Source organism: Leptonotus elevatus, chromosome 4 (assembly GCF_054856555.1).
Source record: "Leptonotus elevatus isolate MCC_2025b chromosome 4, RoL_Lele_1.0, whole genome shotgun sequence".
Taxonomy (NCBI): domain Eukaryota; kingdom Metazoa; phylum Chordata; class Actinopteri; order Syngnathiformes; family Syngnathidae; genus Leptonotus; species Leptonotus elevatus.
In genome coordinates this window covers 17,212,743-17,238,367 of record NC_141242.1, presented here as the reverse complement: position 1 = coordinate 17,238,367, position 25,625 = coordinate 17,212,743, and the positions used below count along the sequence as shown (strand labels likewise).

The 25,625-nt window shown below is 39.3% G+C and overlaps 2 protein-coding genes across 4 annotated transcripts in view; one reads left to right on the top strand and one right to left on the bottom strand.

The window, feature by feature from the left end:
* LOC147175869 (tripartite motif-containing protein 44-like) overlaps positions 1-25,625 on the bottom strand; it is a 50,265-nt gene that overhangs the window by 5,106 nt on the left and 19,534 nt on the right. For all 3 annotated transcript variants that reach the window (XM_086074475.1, XM_086074477.1, XM_086074476.1), the window contains exon 5: positions 20,394-20,416. In XM_086074475.1, coding sequence (XP_085930601.1) covers positions 20,394-20,416 — 23 coding nt within the window. The remainder of the gene's footprint in view (positions 1-20,393; positions 20,417-25,625) is intronic.
* LOC147175866 (inactive serine protease PAMR1-like) overlaps positions 9,001-25,625 on the top strand; it is a 114,108-nt gene continuing 97,483 nt past the window's right edge. The window contains exon 1 of the mRNA XM_086074473.1: positions 9,001-9,070. The gene's annotated coding sequence lies outside the window, so the exon portion shown is untranslated. The remainder of the gene's footprint in view (positions 9,071-25,625) is intronic.

Here is a 25,625-nt window from a genome sequence, read left to right as displayed (position 1 = left end):
CAGCGAAATGGGCATTCCATCTTAGTAGGCTACTGACCTGGTTATTGATGATTACATTGACAGACGAAAACCCACTTTCGACAATGCTTAGTTCGTCAATTGCTCTAATCAACCATTAATCATCAACAAATAGGCATCCATCATTGACGAATGAAGAACCTTCTGTCAATATTGACAAAATGCCCACCTCTGCCAAATACATATATGATGGTATAAAAGCATGGCCTCTGCCAAATTGAGTTGTTATATAAAGCCAGTCTTTAGTAAGACTGAGGTCACAGATGTAATAACTTATTTATTCCACCCACAGGGAAAAGGGGCCTTGAGAGAAACAGGGTGGGTGACAGGAAAGGAACAGAGAGAAGCCATGACATGCAACAAAATGTCAGCAAGCACTTGATACATTGGAGTGCAAAGTCAAAGCCCTTGCTTTGCTCTCCTTTTCCTCTCATTCATTTATCTTCCAAGCCCGACAATAAAAGATCATTTGGCTGTGTGGGTGTGTGTCCGTGCAAATGGGTGTGTCATTCCTGACACCTGGGTTCTCTGCTCCCATGACTTATTCATAAGCATTAATGCAGTCAATGTATTATTGATCAGGACCGATCATTGCCTCTTCCCCTTGGTGTGACCGTGGCCTGAGGATGGGGTGAGATTAGGTAAGGAGATCTGACACACTGGCCATGGAAAAGCATAAGTACATCACTGTCAAAACAGCAAAGGCAAACCATGGCAGATTAATTTGGCTGGATGCATTTTATGTTTTCACATTTCCGCAGGGCTGTGTGGACAAGGATTGTTATTACTTTTGCTGTAAATGAAACTTTTTCAAAAAGAAAGTTATGTCAGCAAAAGACTAAAGGTTTGTTATAATGGCCAAAAACTTTCAACCTTGGTTTCATCGGACCGTAGCACATTTTCGTACGTGTTTGGGAGATTCTATTACGGTCTAATGAAACCAAGGCTGATCATTTTGGTTGTAATTTCAAAAAGTTTAGTTGGCGTTAATACAACACTGTTCATCACAAGTTGAACACAGTACCTGTCGTGAAACATGATGGTGGCAGCATCATGCTTTGGGGCTGTATTTCTTTAGCTAGAAATTAAGCCTATGACAAGGTGGACTGAATACGAACCGTTCAAAATAACAGTTGGTGTTTGCACAAAAATATATAAAAAGTATATACATTTAAAATGACATGAAGGTTATAGACCACAATAATGGTGAGAAATGTTTTTAAATGCTTTCACTGTTTCATTATTTTTCATCACAAATCCTGTCATATGAAAAGGGTTGTGTAGACTTTTTACTATATACTGTATCCACTGTAGGTTGGGGAGGTTATTTGAGGTTGAATAAGCTAATATAGGTTGAATGATAACAAGGTTGTGTATAATACAGCACTAGTGGCAATCACCCACAAGGAAAAATGCAGGCTCCCATTTGCATTCCATCTATGTGTATTCAATCATATGCGGTGGCAGGGCTGTTCTCAGGTCCCAGGGCCTATGAGGTTTGGTCTAATGAGAGAAGATCCTTAATGGTTATTGACAGAGCCCACGAGGACGAGTCATACCATTTTTCTTGAGTGAAGCAATGCACTCTGCCACAATTTAATGAAGTAAAAGCCATCACTTCTCCTATGTGATTCAACTTAATAGCTTTGCAGCAACCATGGAAAATGTAATCAAACGAAAGACGCAACAGAAAATGAACCATAAATTGTAGGGGGGGGGGGATATTTAAAAAAAACTAACAATTATAATACACTGTACTGTAAACTACCACAAAAGGAAACACATCAAAAACAGAGCAGACTATAACGTGAACAATACTGAGTCTAATTGTAAGGATCTATTTTGTTCTGTTTTGACCTTCCGACTTTTGGCCAACTTCCTCTCATCTTCATGGATTTATAGTCTTTTCTTTCATCTGACAAGCCTGACTGAGGAGTATTTCTAGACAGGACTCACATATACTTTTCGTTGGAGTACGCCTCTGATCTTTCCAACACTTCGCCAAAATATGTGCTATATATTCTATGTATGTTAATGACAAGAAATGTGAGTGAGGGAAAAAACCAGAGCAAAAGAACTTACACAGAAGTGAAGGGAGATTTCAAGTTTGAAAACATAATTTAGGGAGGGGATCTGCAAGAAAAAGAACAATAGCAGCTCTTGTACTGTCAGGAAATAACTGTGTTGAGCCTATGAGGAAAGTCCATCACTGTTTCCCTCCTTAGCTAAGGCCATAATCATTCAAGGTTACATAATTGCAGCACTAGAATTAGCACAAGGTTTCTGCACCAACATAAATCACATTGTAGTCTGACACTAAGGAACAGTCCTTCCAATGTACTTCCTAAAATGGTGGCCCCAACTCTCCTCTTTTAATCCCTGTCAACCACTGGAATAGGCGACACCTCGAATAGACGCATCACTGCTGATTTGCATAAAATATTTACCGTTAACTCTGCAGAATTGCTTTTTGGCTTAAAAAAAAGCATCCTCATCGGCTCATCAAAGCATAACGGCGGCAATGGAGTTGCTGCACGTCAAGGAATGACGCTTCGTCCGTCGAGCAAACGCAACGAGCAACCGTCGAGTGATCATCCGCCGTGTTAACGGCTCGTTTTGCCGGTCACGTCGACCCTTGGGCGACGGCAGAGCTGCAGTCAGACCGGTCAAATTTTTTTTTTTATGTGCAATAAACTGTTATTTTGTTATCAAAACCACTGCCATCTACTTTAGTGGATGTGCAATTACTTGTTATTCTAGTAAGGCAAAAAAAAAGAAAGAAAGTTCCCTGGCATCACACTGCAGGAGGAAGGCGGGCTTTCCTATTTAAGGTAAAGTAAGTAACTTCAGTCAGTGTAATAATCATAATAGAAGTGTTTCTGAATTAGTTATATAGCAGATCTAAAGTGGCAAAAAAATACTGAGATAGTGTACAGTACTGTATGTAATTTTAAGACCACTTATTTGAGTAGATTCCATACCTCAGATTAACTCTTGGTTTTCTAATCAGTTGAAGTGACGATAAAACATTAATTAAGTTGCACCACAGAGCATTGCTCTTGGCACATTCATATTTCTATCCCGACAGAGCATTACATCAACATGGTCAAACTCTCAGATGCTGTACATCATTTTAATATACACTTGTTGCTCTTCCACATTCAATTATGTTCTCGACTAACACATAATCTAAAGCATGTTGAGGCAAATGGTTACTGATCTCGATAAAAACACCATCAAGAAATGATTAGATCCTTTAGAGATCACAAACGTCCATCTAAATAGGTATTAATTCCATAGAAATACTTTAATTTGAACATAAATCCTCAACTATTTCTTCAACTTATTCCCCAGAATCCATCATTCATTTATAGCTGATAAAACCACATGGGTTTAGGATTAATTTGAAAATTCTTTGAAAACAATTGGAATATCCTCTAATGCCAGTCAAAACTACTCTTCCAAAAGAAAATGGTCTTTTCTGGGATGAACTGCAGGATACAGTATACTACAGTATACAAATGTACACACACTGTGGTGAGAAGAATCAATAATTCAGTTCATTTTAACAAAGGACCAACAAAGAAGCTGAAAATTATTTTTACTAAACCAAGTCCAGATATTGGCCTGGCGGAGAATTTATAACAAATATAAGAAGAAGTGCTCACAAAAAACATATTTTCTTGGAGTTACATTCATTTGTGGATACAACACAGATACCATTCAAATAAATACACATGATTTCTTAATACCTGCAAATCACACACAAAAAAAGACGTGGCGGCCAAAAAGCGAGTCTACATTCTATACATCTATATTTTTTAGCTGGCTGAGTGATAAACAATGACAGTCTGCTGCTTTCAGGCTCACTGCTCTACTCTCACTGGGACATTCTTCCCCTGAAAAACAATACAACACCCTGTGGTGTTTCCAGGCTGTTATAGAGACTTAATCAGCTCATGGCGGAAGTGAAGAGACAGGGCAAAACAAAAAGGCAATGCATCATGGCAGGGACAAAGCACTCGCGGCTGTTTAATATAACCCTTTGTGTGTTCTGAAGCTTACTAAATCTCATCATCCACCAAATGCTCATACATGGCATTGCGTGGCGAGGAAAGGCAGCGCAAATGACTCCTTCAAAGGATCGTGTGCAGTCAACTCTGTTCGTGACATTTGTATTATCCTGAGGATACCTGCATACGGTCTGAGCAGCTGGGCGGAAAGGTCAGCGATACACAATTAAAGACTGAGCTGATGATCAGGGATCACACAGGTTTCTGTGCTCCAGCAGGTGCGAGGGGTTGGATAATTATGTTAGCACAAAATGAATGAATTCCCAATCCTTTTAAACACGAATGCCTACTGTTAATCATAGAGACAAATTAATGCAGACATTATGATAACGCTATTTGACCTCATTTTACATTGGCCCATTTGGTGCTTCAACAATTTGTGCGTCCACAGGACACAATAGAGAGATTATCCAAGTACTCTCAAACCAATCAGGGTCATAATATACATATTGAACACTTGATATTTTTGCTAAGTAACCTCAGCAAATTTCACACTGAACAGATGCTTCTTACATAATTGAAGCTGCATATTTTTCTTTTTTTTCCGTAGGTACCAGATTAAATTGGTAGGCTTCCTTTCATTGACACACAATTTTTAAGGTAAGAACTTTGGAAATGTCCTTACAATGTACATGTTTAAGTTTATTTGAGTATGAAAATAAAATAAAAACAAAACAAAAACAGTAATAAACATACAACAAAATAAAAAATAAAAATAACTACAAAACAAGCATAATTCAACAAAGCGCACCTACGATTTTCCATGTTCAAAAGAGAGTGGGAAGAAGTCGCAAGATTAGGTTATAGCTACGCTACGTGTATTTCTCGTAAATTTTCGAGTTTTTTTCTCGCAAATCTGCCAGTTTATAAACTTGCAAGTTTATGAGTTTTTTTCTGGCAAATTTTTACTTTTCTGAAGATTATTGAATGCCAAATCCTCTTAAATCCTGCTTTTTATGCTTAAGTGATGGCTGTAGGCTAATTATAAAATGTACATTCTTTACAATGTTACATTCTAATTGTTTTTAATACTATCGAGATTTGGATTGATCTGTCCACCCCTACTCATCACAAACAATAACAAGGATGCAGAGGGAGATGCAGGGAGGAAATTATCCATATGGTGTCTAAACATCAACTTGTCTTTGACTGATGATGAAATTAAAGAGTTAAAAATCAACTTCAGGAAAATAAAATGTGTCTAGTTACCTGTGCCCATCAACAACAAGCCAGTTAAAATTCTATAAATTTCTAATTCTTGGGCATTTAGATCTCCGACTCCCTCTCTTGGTTTCTTACGGCTCATTATACTATGAATAAAAAGAGATATAGATGTCTTAAGAAATATGACATGAACTCTACAACCCTCATTAGCTTCTACAAAAGCATCTTGCCTGGGTCCATACTAATTTGGTTTGGAAATATCACAGCACAAGATAAGCGCCTCTCTTGTGTAGTGATCAACAGGGGGAAAAAAAAATCAGTAGTTCACCACTCCCCAAGATTCAGGATATTTACTGTACAACACCCGCTGCAGGAGGAAACCTCTTAGTATCTTCCGGTAAACAATCTTTTTAGGTACTTAGCATTAGGAAGGCGCCTGCAAAGCAATAGGGCTCGGCTCGGACCTCTTGCCTCAGGCATAGTTTCTATCTCCAGGCAGTTAGGATTTTACAGAGCGGCCCTATCATTTCAATTTGATATGGACTGTAGTTATGCACATGTTGTATGTTTATGCTTTTATGTACTGTCTGTGCTGTGTTTTTATTTATTTATTATTATGAAGTGTGTTGGTCCTATGTGAAGTATCACTGGTGAAAAATTGAGGTCCCCTCAATTATTTAAGTAGCCCATCCCACAATTTTCATTTGAACTTAACACCGATGACAATACCATAAACATATCTTGGAACAGATTAATTGCATTTGTATTCATTTCAATGAGAAATATGACCACAATTTAGAAATATTGCGGGTTGCAAACACAGTCACAGGACAAATTACATTTATAACCTGAAGTTTCAGTATAGTTTTAAAGACTGTAAACAAGGTATAATATTCACACACAAAAATGCACTTATACAATCATTAGCAGTGACTGGCAATTTTATAATTTAAGTTTTATATTGTAACACTTTATGTGGCGAAGAACATTTAGAGTAAAGTTATGGTTCTCACCAAATAAATTTTAATAGGGCTCTGTTCTTGTTAGCCTGAAATTACTGCCCAGAGGGGTAAGCAAGATTGTTGCCAAGCCCCTAGCAGCTACTCATCGCAGAACCCTTAGGCACAAGTTGCATTCATTGTACTTCATTATACAACTCCCAGGTCAGGTAATCAATGTTTTTTGCAAGTAGAGCAAAATCTGTCTTTCCAATATGCTATGTATCTGAAGCGAGCAATGGGACTGAAATTGAAAATTCTATAGTGCAGTCTCTATAATCTAACACTCCTTGAAGTTTGAATTTGATGCCCAAATGAGAGAGAAGTCAGAGAAAATACATTGGGGAGATAAAGCTTTATCTGTTCTTCTGAAAGTGCACAGCTTCAGCTTAGAAGTAATAAATAGTAAGCACCAACAGTACATGGTCTCCACACTTTTCATTTTACTTTTGACTTCTTATAGTCAGACTCTGTCACTGCCCATTATGTGATATCACTTGGATAGATTGTATCTTATGTATATGGTCACTTTCTAATCGCCTGTGACTTTTCCAATATTCATCCCAACTTTCATCTCAACCTTTTTATTATCCCACCACAGGGCACCATCTTTTCATGGTTACTTTGGGAGACCTTTTTAGGCTGACGTGACTACTGAACTGCCTTTGTCACAGGGCCAAACAACCATTATGAGGGCCGACTGGTCACAGCAGTGTCTACACACTTGGCAGGCTGGCAGCCCTGCCCCCCCGTTGCCTCTTTCTCACAGCCCCTTCTCAAACAGTAAACCGCCGAAACCATCTTAATCAGCAAGCTGACCAGGTTCCCCGACATGTAACCACAGAAACGGGATTGCACTGGAGAGGCTTTGAAATTAAAATGCTGTTTACACCCTGTTGAGAAATGATACCGACTCCTCCTCTTTCTGAACTCTTCTCAGTAGTGGAGGACATTAGAGACAGATATGGTGAGGAGGACAAAAAAGAAAAAAAACCGCCATGAAACAGAGCTCAATAACAGACTGCCTATTAGGCAAAGCCTTCTGTTCTATGAAAAAAAAAAAAACAAGCCTTCGTCCAAACCCTGTCATCCAAACCATCAGTGAGGACCCTCGAGAGACAAGCTAAACGACATACAAGCTCCAGATTTTAACAATTTAAAACGTATTGATAATTGAATTACTGGCATACACAATCATCCTTTCTGCCAGTGTTGTTAAAAGTAAAGTAAAAAACTTGCTCGATGCTATGCATAATTTTTTCCTATCACAACCAAATGAAAGGTATAACAAATATCTGTGGCTAAAACTGTAGGTGGCAGTAGTTAGCCAAATACTGCCCGACAATTGACGTCACTTCCACCATACGTTCTACAAGCACAGACTGTCAGCGCACAAAATACTTTTTGTTATTTATTAAAAAACTACATGTTAACAGTCAATCAGAGTGAATACATCACAAATGGAGCATAGAGGTAAACAAAGATGATAATATATATATATTTTTAAACTTCACTTGTCTTTTTTTAAACAATTTGAGCTATGTGTGTGAGTGACGTGTGTAGTGCGATGATGTAAAACTCAGTTTACAATGGTCACACGCAAACGCGGATCCGGAGAAATCTGCTAATCTCCATTTTGGCCGAAGTTTTTGGAAACCTTGGTTTTTAATGGAAAAAAATCCCCGGGGACGTGTGGATGACAAGGTAAAATGGAGACAAATATCTCTCGTTTGCAAAACCCCTGGCTACGTGTAAACGGGGACTCAGTGTCCAGAAAGAAGGTTACCAAAAGCTCTACCCCTACCCAGGTAAGACAGTTAAGGTCCTGCCATCTTGCTTTGAGAATGCCTTGCTACTGACAAGAATATTGGTACCGGCCAACATGTCGACCTGTGCCAGCTCGGCTAACTAATTAAGAGTATGTGAGTATGGAATAAGAGCTGGACAAAGCAGATGAAGGAATTTTGCAAATTTTGAGTTTGGCCCCTGCCTTGATTGTCAACCTTCAACTCGAGAGATGAAAGGCATACTTCCACATTTATCTCCAGAAATGTCCAAGCTTCAATTTAATATATGGCATGTTTCTATTGGCATTTATAAAATACATATACTATTTGTAACTGAAGAACCAGGTTGAGTTGAGTTTAATTAGACTAGTAATAAACTACAAATCACTGCTTGTTACCAGGCCGCTTGTTTGCTTGCTTGTAAGTCCTTTTAATTCCATTTTTATCAGAAACTGAACCAAATTAATTTCAAAATTAATTTCAAATTTGAGATTTTTGCAGAGGTGGCCAGCATCATGAGGAGGTGTTTAAGGGAAAATAATATACTTTCTGTCAAAATATGGCACAGGCCATAATTGTGAGAGGTAACAATATCAAAAGCTCTGGTAGTAGATCAGCTTCCATAACTTATTTCTTCTGGAATCAAATTTGTTCCCGTTTTTGCACATCCTAATCTTTATTGAATAATGCCTGTAGAACAGCTGTTGCAGTCAACACTTATGCAGCACCAGTTGTGGGACTGACCAAAAGTAAGGTGATTTTGCACAGTGTACGCTATACACATTTTACAAATTCAAATCCATAGGTAATTAAATCCAAACCACCTCCACATTCCCTTCAGCTAATACTATATATGTACATGGTGTCAGGGCTTGTGGTAGGGCTTCTGAATTAAACATGAAAACCTTCACAAACGCTTCCTTCGCCTCACTTAGATGACAACTGAGCAGAGGGACACTGGACTGAGCGAGGGAGATGGCCCATCCCACTGAGTCAACAAACATTTGCTGTGATGTTGCTGTGTCCAAATGTAAGAGCTCTGGGAAGGGAGATGTCTGCCAACTGTGTGTGTGTGTGTGGGGGGGGGGGGGGGGGGGTGTCGTCTGCTATTTTTGTCTTGACATATCCAACCTAGGGCCAGGGGCTTGATAAGGCACTGATTCATTGCACCTTGATTCAGTCTGCCACTATCTTTCCACATCTTCAACAAACTGAGATCAGACCTGTAATTCTATACCAATGCAATGTAATGTGCATGTGTGTTGTGTAAAAAAAGAACACAGTTGCAGATAAATTCACTATATGTATAGTTAATTCCATTAAGGTTGTTGCAGGAAGTTCTAGCGGTCTATAAATTACAAATCGGCATCATCAACATAACTTTTTAACGCTTAAATTTTTCTGGGTCAAGTAAGCTGGAGTCTGTCCAAGAAGACTTTGTGCAAGAGGCAGTGCACCAAAATCAAGGGTATTCAATACTTGTTAAAATGAATTGAACCATCAGAAATATCTGCTGGGGTTTTTGTTGAGATATTCACATCTTGACAAACATTCCTGTTTGACTGGTTCAAATGACACAAGTACTATTTTTTGCACCATGTGGCCCAATTGAGAAATGGGTCATGACAACAGAATAATAAATAAAAACAACAAACAACAATGGTAGACAGTGCAGTAATGCTTGAGGGTTACTTGCATTTAGTCAGCCAGAGTCAGTCCAGAATAACTGAACAGCACACAATATAAGATTGTTATATTTGTTTATTGTTGGTTATTTGTGTTGCCCCTGTCCGATGTTGTTGATGCACAGTGTTGTTTCAAGTGTTCACAAAATTGCCCTCTGGCAGATGGATTTTCTTGTACTTAAGCACAACATCTTACCTTTATTTGGTGTTAATCAGAGGCACTTCAAATGGTGGATTCCCACTTGACGTGAGTTTGAATAAGACTTGTTAATTCTGAACAAAGCCATATCCGAGCTATAAAATTACTTTTTTTTCCAACTGAGTTGCAGAAGTTATCTTATAGGTCGCATTAATGGTGGAAAAAACGTTTGAAATGATTAATCTTGGCTTTATTTGTTATGCCATAAAACATGGTATTTGAACATTGGTGTGTAGACTTTTGAAATCAGAAAGACTGATTTTATTATTATTATTATTTTAGAACATAAAAATGTGTGAAGGCATGTAATAAGGCTCAACAGATGTGGCTTCTTTTTTGGGAAGAAAGAGCCTCCATTGGGAACGAGAGTATGCTACAGAGTGATATTGTTATTTTCTCTTCTTTCTCATTATATTTCTTTTTTCTTTTTTACTCTTGCTGATAGAGCTTTTCATCAAAATATTAACTTTTGTTGATTATTCCAATCTAGCTGTTGTAGAATCAGCCCCAATTAGGCATTCAAGGAATTATTATAATTATGAAGTATGCGAATGCCATGAAAAGCTACACAGGTCTCTGATCACAGATCTCATATTGTGATTAAAGTTGTGATTCAGATTTTAATGGCTGACAATCAACATCATATAACCAAATGCCAGTGTACTAATTTGCAAAATTAAGAGCGCTGTTATTGAGTTTGTTACTGTAGATGTTAGCATTTAAGTATAGTTGATTGACAATTACTACTCCTGGATCTGGGCCAATGGACAAATAATATGAATTCACTGTTCTTCCCCCCACAGGAGAAACACAAGACCAATCAGGATAACCACTTTCATTGTAAGAATAAAACATATTTCATTAATATTTTGTATAGACAATCCTTCATCATCAAGGGCAATACGTTCCAGACGCAATAGTTTTACCTTTCCCACATGCATTTAACACATATAAATGTATTGATAATACACTTCGTAAACACATTGCAAATGTGTTTAAACACACAAACAAAAATGTATAGAAAATACTGTACACATTGTAGTGTTTTTGTTGGATTCATACCATATTTATCGGACAATAAGGCACACTAAAAATCTAAGAATTTTCTCAAAAATCGACAGTGCCCCTTATGGTCTTGTTCATCTTCTGTATGGATGTTGGCTTTTGTGCCCTGCTAAATGCAATGTGAAAAGAGCAAAACTGCCACCTTGTATTCATCTAGACAGCAATGTCCAAATACAACTTTTTTTTTAACTGTGATCATAAACACATTTTACATGAAAATATACAGTCAAGATGAAAGCGCTTAAGAAAAAACATGTCTGGGTGAAATTCCGCACCGGGGTGCATCCATATTTTATTACATTATTTACATGTGTGTATATTTTGCACGTAAGGGTACCAAGCAGGTATCAGATCTTTGTGATTGTCACTATTGAATATTTTTAGAAACAATTATGCAATCAATTATTCCATTGAATAATCGGATAATTTCAGCATTATAGTTTGCAACTAGTGTTAAAGGGATTACATCACGGAAATTTTAAGCCCTTCCACAGTTAACTATTGGCATGTAATGATTAAACCTTACCCTTGACACCATGGCAATGAATTACTTTATAAAATGTATTTTGCTGATGTGGAAGTGAAACGCCGGGTTCAGTAAAACCCACGCCTCTCCCCGTGTGGTTGCCCCTCTCATCCGAGCCGACTGTTGCCCAGGAGCGTTGTGTGGCCACGCAAGACCGGCCAGCCGTTGAAGTACAACCGTGTCTTCTTTACATGTGGAATTTGGATGGATGTTCAATTCTTCAATAAAACATTTGAAACAAAACGGCTCCTTGCTGCAATAAATCGTAGTGGAGGAGGAGGAGAGGAGAAGGACAAAAAAAAGACCACACTGAGTGGGTCGCAAACCGGAGATCTGCTGCTTACAGGGCGAGCGCGCTAACCACAACACCATTTGTTCAATTAGGTTCAACAGCGCAAAAAGTTTTACTTGTACTTTACACAAGTGTAAGCCAGAAGAACCCTTTCTGGGATTTTAAAACAGCCAATTGTCATTGCATTTTGGCATTGCAAATGTGAAGGATAATTGATTGCTTTGAATTCGTTTGGACAGAATGTTTCAAAAACGCACATATGTGCCCTTGACTACAAGTGTGAGGATAAACACAAATTCACATGTGCATCTCAAACAGCAAGGAGGAAAGGCATACATCTCCCCCATATGCAGGGGGAGATGTATTTTGCACACATGGATTAACAATCCATTATTCATTGGCGCCACAGACTTGAGTGCATCAACCCAAACACAGTCGTAACCCGATTCTGCTGAGCTGCAACGTTGGATGCATTGCAGTCACTTAACCCCTTATCTTTGCTCGCTGGAATCACAGCTTTCTATCTGTCCAGAGAGCAGGTCAATATGAGAAGCACTCTCAAAGCTATACACAGTGAGCCAATCATCCCCAGCATAAAAAATGTTGTACAACTACTAGGTACTTCATGACGTAAATAAAGGAAGAAGAAATATGAAGCAGAATCACAGCACATGATAATTAAAATGTAGGCGTTTTTTGTGATTGTCAAAAATGTTTTCAGGAAATTTAAACATATATATTTTTAAGTAGAGTTAAGTAAGGGTGGGAGGTTTAGTTTGAAAATGTATTCCGTTACAGTAACTAGTTACCTGATGTAGATTCAAGTCCCATACCATTAATATATATATAAAAATAATACAATATATAGTAGCGTCATTACTTTTAATTAGTTTTGGATTACTCCAATACTAAATATATTAAGAGCAAAGCGTCCGGCCCTCAAGATTAACCCCAATTCCGACACGCTTTTGTCATAACTGGGCTTGGGGAGTCCAACAATGGGCCACCTTGCCTCCACTCCAACGGTTATATAGCTGTGATATTGTGAGCAAACAATGTGATCATCACATCATCATCACCATTTGGGCCACAGGAGCTAACGTTAACTGTATGTTATGTTGACAAGTGACAAACAAGTTGATTGCTGGGAAATAGGTTAGGCAGCCATTCGATCAAATGACAGGTTTCCCCTAATGCCGCCAGTTTAAAAGCGACTCAGAGTGAATGGAGTGGAAAGTGGTGAGCGTCATTCACCTGAAGACTTATACACTTTAAACAACATTTACCAAGAGTGAGTGTGAGTTGTCAAAGTCATCCCGATTGCTGTGTTGGGGGGAGCTAGCCTGCACACCTGCATCTAAGTAGTAAGTAAATAAGTAAGTGTTTTACTACCCTGTCCCAAATCACCAATGATTTTAACATTTAAACACCGTATTAGCAATCTAAGATCCTAATCTTGTAACTGGAAATTAAAAATAAATAAATAAAAAGTTTTCTTGCGGTTTACATCACGCATCATAAAAAAAAAAGTGTGTGTACTATTCGCATGTGTGACCGGGGTCTGAGCTAACCCTAAATACAAAGGTGGTCGTCATTAGCGTAATTTGTTCCTGTCTTCCTCCCTATTTCACTCGTAATAACAAGCTTAATGTGGACGCTTTGGATGCCTACCCCACTCCAAAACCACACAATTTAAACATATACTGTACAAAGATAACAAAATATTTATTTCTCTTAAGAAATATGTTCTATTTTTTTCATGTTAAATAAATGTTTCTACTCCTAGCCTATTACTTTATTTTCTGTTATATTGATCAACGACATCTGACACCGTTGCCTGTGACAAAGCGGTTGCAGTGATGACATTATTTGCAGTCTTTGCTTGACAACTTCATTGCTTACTTCCCATAGCACAGCTATGCAAATTTACACAAAACATAGTACATACGCAGAACAAGATGCCAAGTCATGTACATTTTTCATGAGGGAATGCAGATCCTTCCCTACCTTTATTTAATAGTTCTATGCTTTGTTCTTCAACCATGATCCCCTGACAGACCCCTGCTTTCTTAGCTCATCTGTTTGGCCATGTGAAGGGCAAACTACTCAGACAGATAGACTGATGGAGATATCCTTCAGTGTCTCCCTCTCAGGGGTATCTCCTTGGTTTCCATGTGCATTTACAGTATGAAAAAGGGAAGCCACAAAACGGTACTCAGTTAAACGAAGTGGATGGTGTAGCCTTGGCATCTGCTCAATGGCCAAGAGAGAATAGAGCATTAAAGCCCCAAAATTTTTTTGCGTATAATTGCCGCCCGTTGAAATGCATTGGGGGTTAGAAAGCAAACCCCAAAATTCCTCAAAACAACAAGTTATTCCATGAAAATTGTCGGGGAGTGGTTCTCAGTGCCTGCGACTCTTGTGAGGACTAAGCGGTTAAGAGAATGGATGGATGGATGGGTTCTTAGTGGAGAAAAAAAACAGAATGTTTAAAAACATTTTCAAAAATATTGAATACAATTTTGAGAGAAAAAATGTCAAACCACGAGTCCACTGTACACTATACTCTTTAAAAGCAAACGTATTGTAAACTACACCGAGTTATGACTTACTAGTGTAAGTTGACTGCCTAAGCTTCACTGTTTACACCTCACATTTAAAAACATGTACCAAGCTTTTTAAAACTGACCAGAATTTTCTGATTCAAGAGCTCAATAAAAGTAGAATAACACATCAGAATTCCAATGCATGCATCTTCTACATCTTTCATGGAAAGAATTGACAGGCATACCATCATCTACTCGGTCTGGGAGCAAATGTTCCATCTGGACAAGCAGGTTCCCTTTCCCGGCTTTTCTCATCGAAAACAAATTTGTCAATTGCGTTGCAAAACAAGCTGACCAATTCCATGATTTTGATTTTCAGAAGTAAATGCAGCAGATGGCTGGGATGATAATTTTGACAAGACTACACAAGACCAAGTCAGCAAGCAGAGAAAAATAAGGACAGGAGGCGAGCAAAGCAAAAATTGTGTCTGCCTTCATTGACAGCCAAGCAGAAAGTAAACAAATTTAATCAGGAATAGGCAGAATTTAGGAAGGCGTCATCAGAAAACGTTTGTTCCTAAAATATTGTGGACAATTGTGAACATTTAGTTTAAGGTCTGCAACTAACTACTGTTTCACATTCACATTCTGTTTCTTATTTTGGCATGTATATGTCAAAAGTCAAATTTTTCATTGTGTCAATTGATTCTCTTTTATGTAGTAAATTCTACAATTAGAATATAATCCAACATAAATCATTTTAAGGATCAATCTGTCCAAGAGCTTCATAGTGTTCAAACAAATGTAGTTAATTTACATCAATATAGAACATATGTCAAACAAAAAAGAGGGTCAGGAATGCACTTCCTGACCCTCTTTTTTGTGAGAGATGTGGGTGTAAAAGCAGAGGGATGACATTTTATTTAAATGCATCTCATTAAGGCAACACAGTCTGGTGGATGAGCTGAGACAGAAAAGCGAGATTTAAATTCAGAAGAGCTTGGCAGGCATTGTATTGATGTGAAACTGCATGGTGGAAAGATGTGTGGGGGTATAAGGATTATAGTCTGAGGGGAATTATTTGTCTATCGTAGTGATATTGGACTCAGATAGCAGAATTCTGTTTCTGCTGTATAATCAATTTTCTCTTGATTTCTTTTTGCAAAATCCCCTCTGGAATTATACCTCTGTCCTCGTTTTACAGTTTCTCCTCACCCTTATTAGATGCATTTAATTGTATTGTTGAACCAAGGGATCATGAAAATAAATTTATGGATTGTGAAGAATCCAGCCAAATGTGTTGTTAATTAATATTGACTTGATAACCTTGCCAGCAAGTTGAATTCTCACTGTATTTGTATAAATACACTGCTTCCGCTGATACCTTTGCAACAGACCTTTTTTAGGTCGGACCAATCAGGCGTTGATTAGGATGGGACATGCAGCTGTGACGAAACCAGAAAGCGCCAACGACGGGGAAAACAAACCTAACAGACGAATTGACGCGACAATTAATTCTGTTCTCGCAGAATTACTCACCATTTCCTTGTTAAATGTTGAACAGCGAGAGGCGCGTCGTGCATTTTTATCAGGTAAAGATGCACGTGCTTTTTTTCCCCCTAAGACGAGACGGAAGACGATATTTTCATCCATTGCTGTGATTGGCCAAAACAAACGTGCACAAGATGCCACATCGTCCAATCAGCTTGAAGTATTGTACAGCAAGTCCCTACTTTCCCGAACGGATCTGCCGAGTGAAGTTCCAGATTGATAATGTGCAGAACTCTCTTGAGTGAATCACAATTATCAATCTGGCTTGTGAGGTTAGTAACTTGAAGCATTTGATACAACATTCCCTGCACTACTTGCCTGCAACCAGCAGAAGGGCTGATGATTACTTTCATACAGTTAAACATCTCTTAATGACACACAAAATGCTATGAATCGTCACCAGAATTCCCATGCACATCTCTACTCATGTCAACTTCAACTTCTGAAAATATCAAAACAATTGCCACAGTATTTTGGATTTTATGGGCATTAAGCCTTTTTCTCACCATAGAGTGCACTCTTAAATTGACATACTCCTAGGGTACGTAAACTTTGAAGCACAACTGTACCTTTCTGGCCTAAAGAAGGATTAAAAAAAAATAACCCTAAAGGAAATTGAGCTACATTCACACAGCTCTCAGATACGGCAACCTTTCTGAACTGTAGCAATCTGCTCAGTATGGCACTTGCATCTAAAAAGGAGTTCATAACATTTTGAGAGATTTTCATTCATTCATTTTACATAGCTTGATCATTTAGTCAAATGCTCACTCCAGTAACCTTCCCCTTCTGATAATTCCCTACAAAGTTATTTTCTACTAGTTATATACGATTCTGCCAAACTGCATTTTAGTGCAACATGGGGGCCCTGAGAGCAATTATATCAGTGAGTGTTTAAGATGTAGCAGTTAACCTTGGTCAAGGGCAACTGCATCTCGCCCTTCGGTCCAGCCTTGCTGCCATCTGCTCCCAACTGGAGCTCATAATACTGAATGAACCATCAAAGACATATTGCTTTACAAAAATAAATACAAAACCCAGAAGACAACATGACAGTGAGTTATAACATGCATGCATGACTTATTGTGTAACTCGGGCTTGCAAGATATCACTGGCGTCGGGCCAAAACCTTGTACCTTACTTATCAGGAGACCCCAAAAACGGCATGCTTTTTCCACCATGGACATTGCATCATCAAATAGAGCAAGACATTTTATTTTTCATTTTGGTCAACAATCTGTAAAAAATAACACCCACACATGGACTGACCAATAGTATATTTTTTTATTCTTTAGAAAATATGAAATATACCAAATTGTGACTTATGAGGTTTCGGCCCAACACCAGCGATATGCAAGTTTGTCAAGAGCAATTTAGCGACACACCCATGCTTTTCGTATCTCACCCTTGCAATTTACACGTGTTTTATGATTTTCGCGCGAGCAAGATATATATCACGCATGCACCTAGCGTGTGTGTGAGATACATAATGCACAGATTTGCTTAACAAACAGCCAACCCTCCTCCTCATCCATTCTCAGTTAGGGCTCACTATAGCTCACCATATTTTTTTTTAAATCTTACGCGTAGCCAATGTTCCCTCTGAGCTGGGCGTGTGCACCCTCTCACCCTCACCCTCTGTATTCAGCAGCACATTTAAAAAAAAAAAAAAAAAGCAGGATGGTCTAGCACAGATCAAGGTAAAATAGGTGTCATTTCATTACAAACACCAAAACCAACAGAAGCTTGAAAAAAAACTATTTGCAACTATGGGATAGTGCAGAGTGAAAAACAAGACTCTACTGACGACAAAACATGAACTAGGGTTGCAGAAATGTTTGCATACACACACACACCTTTACATAGATCAAGATTGTCATTATCTCTCTCATACAGAGTCGGAGATTGTCATTTCAATTGATTTAATCGGGCACATGTAGACGAGAGCCACTAATTGCCTTGCTGGGAAACCATGACTCACATCTGAAAGGTTGGCTTTGAAGGATAGGGAGCACTTGAGGAACATGGGTGAGTGTGTTTTGGTATTGAACATAGCATACGACTGACAAGAAAAATATGTGGATGTTGTATATTAGTTTGCATGCTGTTGTAGAGCAAGCATGTCAAACTGCCAGCCCGCGGGCAACTTCCGGCCCGCAAAACAATTTTCTCAGCACGCAGGACCACTTTGAAATTAATACGGACTTGGCCGCCATAGCGGGCATCAGCAAATAAAGTTTATACAGTATTTGGTGACTCCAGTGTTTTTTGGCTTTATTTTTACAACAAGACTGATGTTGTTGTCCTGCAGCAGGCCATTTTGCTATATATATGACTGACTGCGCTCAATCTTTGTTACTAAGCATGTCAACAAAAGTACCAATATTATTGGTAATTTTGGTGACATGCTTATAACAATAATTTAATACATGACTAGAAACAATACCACTATACTATTTCTGTAGAAAATAACATTTTAGGGAGGGATGACAAGATAGACACAACTGCTACTTCTAACTTTAACAAAGGATGGTTCTTGGTCTCGGTTTTTAAAAGAAAAATGTCCCCCCAAAATTTGATTTATACTCCAGAGTGACTGATGTGTTTTTTTCCCCTTCTTCTTCAAGATTCAGTTTTGATTGGGTATGATTTATAATCTGGGGCAATTTATAGTCCAAAAAACACGTTTTTTGTTTTGTTTTTTAGAAAATTCCACCAAGTTGCCGGTTCCTTATCACATTACTACTAAACAAAGTGTTTTTGAAGTGTCCTTAGTTTACACTTAACTCTTTGACTGCCAGACGTTTTCAGAAAAGGGATGCCGTCAGTGCCAGCCGATTTAAGCATTTTGACTGATCTTTCAAGGTCCACAGAAAATGTTCTGTTTGGACTATGGAAACACACGTACTACCAAATGAAAGATTGGACTTTCATCTTTCATCAGAAAAAAAAAGTTTGTTTCTACCTTATTCCGTTCTTTAGTAATCAACAATAGAAAATGGTTAGTTTGACCCAATTTCGCCTGTTTTGGACCAAAATACGGAGAAATCAAGCTTTTAGTGAAACGATATTATTTCATGCATTCTAGTGAATTTTACACTTCTTTTTGTCCATGAATGATGCCACAAACACCTAAATAGTGCTTTACTTCTATAAAACACTACCACCAAGAATGAAAAAGTGTTTTTTGATAGCAAAATACGTTTATTTACATTCAACAGTGTAACAATTTGACAACAATTTGGCAAACTATTTACAAATGTGTGCAACTGTGGTGCTATTTACAAATATGTGGATGTTTCAACGACAGTTTTTCTTTGTGTAACACTCTCCTGCGTGCAAGAAGACGCAACAGCATTTGCATGATCCATTTTATCCACTCCATTCATGGTGGCATCGTAGGCCAGAAACAGTGTCTTCTCCGTGATCAGACTGTACCCGCTCCTCCGATGAATATGCATTGGACTCGGGGTACTCTTCATTGTCCGATCGAATGTCCGCTTGTGCAGCTCCGGCGTTAGCAGCGGTAGCCGCGCTTAGCCGGTGAGGCTTACTACGTAATCATAACAGTCGCGTCAAAGCTTCCAACTTTGGCGTCAAGCTCGGAGTCATCATCATCATCATCATCAATCTGCATTGGTCGATGCCAACTCTCCATCGCCCGATCGAATGTCCGATTGTGTAGAAGTACCCGGCCGGCTATTGTGCGCGTTTTCCGGCCTTAGCAGCGCTAGCCGCGCTTAGCCGGTGAGGCTTACTACGTGATAGTAACAGTCGCGCCAAGGCTTCCAACTTTGGCGTCAAGCTCGGAGTCATCATCAACATCATCATCAATCTGCATTGGTCGATGCCAACTCTCCATCGCCCGATCGAATGTCCGATTGTGTAGAAGTACCCGGCCGGCTATTGTGCGCGTTTTCCGGCCTTAGCAGCGCTAGCCGCGCTAGCCGCGCTTAGCCGGTGAGGCTTACTACGTGTCATAGGAGTCGCGTCAAGGCTTCCAACTTTGGCGTCAAGCTCGGAGTCATCATCATCGTCGACATCAATGCGCTTTTTAGTATTGATTGATGCTTTCCGTCTTTGAAAAAAATGCTCAAGCGTGAGTTGCTTGCAACCGGTTGCTTGGTCAAGCCACAATGGCTTGAACCAGCCATTGTCTCCTCAACACTCTAGCTCCGCCTCACGTCTTCTACTGACGCCCACGGTGGGCGGCCCATCCAACCTTGTGCAAAGAGAGTCATCGCTGCCCTCTAGGGGCCAAAACGAGTCTTTTACTAATCAGATCTGCCTGATACTTTCAGCACAGCTGCCCAAGGCTTTCCTGCACCCTTTTTTGAAAAAAAAAAAAAAAAAACATAGGGGACGTCTTTTAACGTCCTCGGCGCCCTTCCCTAGGTTTATGCTAAACGTTTTATAACGTTTATGGCAGTCAAAGAGTTAAGTATTATGCTGTGAAGAAGTTGAGCATGGATCAAACGGTCATCCTTACCTTGGTTTGGCCTCAAAGTCACGCTGTAAACAGAGAGAAAAAAAAAATGAGTAAGAATAAAATACTAAATGTCATTGTGCCGGTGCTGCTGGTAATAAAGTACAAGGTAAACAACATAATTTACATTAACTAGGGCCACAGCTGGTGTGGCTCTAAATCTGACCCATTAATTTTCACTCTCATTTTGTGATCTCTGATAGTTTTGTGTGTGTATTTATTTTTTGCAGCCATTTTGGCAGTTAATTTTCCTATGGTAGCCTAAATTTATAAAATACGAAAATTTATAAAAGCACACCACGATGAGTAAGAGAGAGAGAATAGACTGGTTGAGAGAGAGGGAGAAAAAGGGAAAGAGGGAGAGAGGGAGGGAGAGAGAGAGAGAATAAGAAAGAGGGGGCGGGAAACATTGAAAGAGTTTGAGATGGTGATGTCAGCTGAGATCAGAAAGTGAACTGCAGCTGGGACAGAGTGCGCTTTTGGTGTGATTGTGCGGGAAATGACACTGTTTGATTTTTTAAATGTATGTGAACATTTGAACTCCCAAGACACTTGATTCACCTTTAGTGGAAGTTGATTATTTTATTTTATTAGGCAAACTAAGCAAGAAAGAATCAGTGTGATACTGAAAATAAATTATTTTGTGCCTTCCAGTAACTCTAGATTATTACTGTACAGTACACCCAGCCCCAAAAAGAAAAGAAAAAAAATGGATATGGGCCTTTTACATTTTATTTGGGAACCCCTGGTTTGGGACATTTGCATTCGAAGGTTCCACTTTACTGATTGCCCGAGAGACATTTTCTATATTAGGTGACTTACTTTGTTTATGTATGTTTTTCATAATATGTTAAACATTTTAGGTGACTCATTGTTTTCGCTTTGGAATATTTAGATAACGGATACTCATCTATAAGTTGGAAGAGGTAAATAGTGCAGCTCTGAATATACAGTACATTATATGGATCTACTGCTATACTTTCCACAAGATACTTCAGTTTCAATTTAGTTTTCTTGCTTATAAGCCAGCAAACCCGAACATTATCTATCTATTGTGAAAAGTTAATAAAATATTTATTTTAATTTCAGTTTAATTCAATTGGGACTTAACTCTTTGACTGCCAGACGTTTTCAGAAAAGGGATGCCGCCAGTGCCAGCCGATTTAAGCATTTTGACTGATTTTCAAGGTCCACAGAAAATGTTCTGTTTGGACTATGGAAACACACGTACTACCAAATGAAAGATTGGACTTTCATCTTTCATCAGAAAAAAAGAGTTTGTTTCTACCTTATTCCGTTCTTTAGTAATCAACAATAGAAAATGGTTAGTTTGACCCAATTTCGCCTGTGTTGGACCAAAATACGGAGAAATCAAGCTTTTAGTGAAACGATATTATTTCATGCATTCTAGTGAATTTGACACTTCTTTTTGTCCATGAATGATGCCACAAACACCTAAATAGTGCTTTACTTCTATAAAACACTACCACCAAGAATGAAAAAGTGTTTTTTGATAGCAAAATACGTTTATTTACATTCAACAGTGTAACAATTTGACAACAATTTGGCAAACTATTTACAAATGTGTGCAACTGTGGTGCTATTTACAAATATGTGGATGTTTCAACGACAGTTTTTCTTTGTGTAACACTCTCCTGCGTGCAAGAAGACGCAACAGCATTTGCATGATCCATTTTATCCACTCCATTCATGGTGGCATCGTAGTCCAGAAACAGTGTCTTCTCCGTGATCAGACTGTACCCGCTCCTCCGATGAATATGCATTGGACTCGGGGTACTCTTCATTGTCCGATCGAATGTCCGCTTGTGCAGCTCCGCGTTTTCCGGCCTTAGCAGCGCTAGCCGCGCTAGCCGCGCGTAGCCGGTGAGGCTTACAACGTGATCGTAAACACGTCCAGGCTTCCAACTTTGGCGTCAAACTCGCAGTCATCATCATCATCATCATCAATCTGCATTGGTTGATGCCAACTCTCCATCGCCCGATCGAATGTCCGCTTGTGCAGAAGTACCCGGCCGGCTATTGTGCGCGTTTTCCGGCCTTAGCAGCGCTAGCCGCGCTAGCCGCGCGTAGCCGGTGAGGCTTACAACGTGATCGTAAACACGTCCAGGCTTCCAACTTTGGCGTCAAACTCGCAGTCATCATCATCATCATCATCAATCTGCATTGGTCGATGCCAACTCTCCATCGCCCGATCGAATGTCCGCTTGTGCAGAAGTACCCGGCCGGCTATTGTGCGCGTTTTCCGGCCTTAGCAGCGCTAGCCGCGCTAGCCGCGCGTAGCCGGTGAGGCTTACAACGTGATCGTAAACACGTCCAGGCTTCCAACTTTGGCGTCAAACTCGCAGTCATCATCATCATCATCATCAATCTGCATTGGTCGATGCCAACTCTCCATCGCCCGATCGAATGTCCGCTTGTGCAGAAGTACCCGGCCGGCTATTGTGCGCGTTTTCCGGCCTTAGCAGCGCTAGCCGCGCTAGCCGCGCGTAGCCGGTGAGGCTTACTACGTGATAGTAACAGGCCAAAGCTTCCAACTTTGGCGTAGAGCTCGTTGTCATCATCATCGTTGACATCAATGCGCTTTTTAGTATTGATTGATGCTTTCCGTCTTTGAAAAAAATGCTCAAGCGTGAGCTGCTTGTAACCGGTTGCTTGGTCTAGCCATTGTGGCTTGGATCAGCCATTGTCTCCTCAACACTCTAGCTCCGCCTCACGTCTTCTACTGACGCCCACGGTGGGCGGCCCATCCAACCTTGTGCAAAGAGAGTCATCGCTGCCCTCTAGGGGCCAAAACGAGTCTTTGACTAATCAGATCAGCCTGATTCTTTCAGCACAGCTGCCCAAGGCTTTCCTGCACCCGTTTTTGAAAAAAAAAAAAAAAAACATAGGGGACGTCTTTTAACGTCCTCGGCGCCCTTCCCTAGGTTTATGCTAAACGTTTTATAACGTTTATGGCAGTCAAAGAGTTAAAATACGTAAAATGAATGTAATGAGCTAAAGCCTACAAATATTGGCAGTCTTTTCACAGTGATTTAAGGAGCACAAGATTGCCTCTTATACTGGCTCCAATGAAATGTACTGCAGAGCTGGACCTTGACTACAGCCAAAATTAATATAGTGACACAGTCTCTTGCAGGCATTGGGTAGTTGGAAGCACAACCCTTAAGAGGACTGATCAGAGTCGGCCAGTGTGCAGCAACTTGCTGTCTACATCATTAAGCTGAAAATTTAATGTGTTTTGCAAATATTGTTTTAAATATTTGAACAGGGTGCGGGGTATGCTTGGTACTCAAGTCCACTAGTGAAAGGCAAACATCCCAAAAATAATAAATATACTGGTTGTACAGCACAATTGCAAAGACACTGCTGTTTTTTTAGATGCTTAATTATGCAACCTTTTTTTGATGCAAGAGTTAGAATTTTAATTGGAGTGTTACTGGGGGCGGTATTTATTCAGCTCGATTTTGCAGTTGCTCTGAGCTTTCACAACCATCAATTGAGCTCAACTTATTCTCTTGAGCAGCGAAAAAGTAAAGTACTATATTCTCTTTCATTCCTACAAGTAATGTAAGCATGCAGTTGCTTGGGTTTTAAGGCATATTATTTCCACAACATTTATGAATGAAATCTCCAAAGGGTTTTTTGTTACGTTTTGTTTTAGAATAGAAAAACTGTATTTGTAAAAGAACAAAACCGATACAAATATTTGATCATGATTTATGATTGCTGTGGTATAGAATTATTCCCGGTATTTTTTGGTTATGTGATCAGGGGTTTTCCTGCGTTAAAAATTCAGAGGCGGCCGCCTCCAGCTAATTTTTACGCCGCACCCAGCCAGAGTGACTGATATCACTCAACACAGCACTCCAGCATAGACCGTGTGAATCGTACATGAGGAATCCCGTACGTTTGTCAGATGGAGTCATATTCTTTCCACTACAAAAGCCAAACACAAAGTGGAGCAATGTCTTCAATGGAATAAACAGTGCGGACGGCCTCACCCCCAGCTAAATGTCTCCAAGACAAACAATCATTCCTATGTTTAAGAGTTAAGAGCCTGTAAAGTAGCTATAAGGGTTAATGCCGTATCTCTAACTAGCTGTTGTCAAATTCCCTTTAGCTCTAGAGGGAAGATCATCCACAAAACTGGATATCAACGTTATACTGTACTTATGACTATTTAACTCTTGGATATGATTGTCATCGGCCAGTCATCACCGAAAAGTTATTTATAACGCGACACCTTGTACACGGACTGAGAAAGGCCATTTTTACTTAGCCCGATCGACGGACGTAAACCTGCTTCAGTCCGTGCATTTTTAAGAATATTTGCATCATAGATAACTTGCTAGATTTATCTTGATTGATTGCTATTAATTTTAGCTGGGTAACTTGACGCTGGGCTTCATACTGGAAGCTCTGGGAATGTTTCATCGATTTATACAAAGTAAACATAGTATCGTATCAGGCACTTTGAACTTAATTTGTTTTCATCGTTCACGTATAGCATTTTGTGTTACCTCAGAGTACACAGCCGTTCTGTAGAGGGGGAAAAAGCATGTAATCAGTTTACAGGTACATTTATTAAAAATGGGAATTATTTTGTGGGATTACATTTCCACGTTGAGCGAGAGAGCGAGAGATAGACGCTGTTAATGTTTACCTCAGACTTATCTTGAGACCTCTATGCTTTAGCCTTAATAGTTGTGAAGTCTGGTTTTCTGCATATTTTAATATTAGGAATATATCCTTCCACTGCATACTGTATACTCTTTTGTCTTGATCTGGAAGATGTTGCACTTTTATCGCTCCCAAAACACTCACTGACATGCTCTGGTACGTTCATTTACATTGTAAGTGTCCAGAAGGATGTCGGAACCAGTCAACTGGGGGGGGGGGGGGGGGGGCTTTTGCGACAGGTCAATTTAATGTGAGACCAACGTGAAAATGTTCCTAATTTCTCACGCTGTTCTTTATATAAATAACATGCATCTGCTCTCAAAAAGTCCCAACTAAACCCTCACCGTTTTGTTGGTTTTGCTATCATGAGTTATTCAGCAAAAAACATTTTTAAGAATCTGAATTTTTCTTGGAATTTGATATTCATAAAATCTAACTTATCCTGTGTTTACATTTTAGTAAGACTTTCAAAAGATTAATTTTTTTTTAATGCAAATTAAGGACTTGTTTTTATATCCATGGATTCTTTGCCTT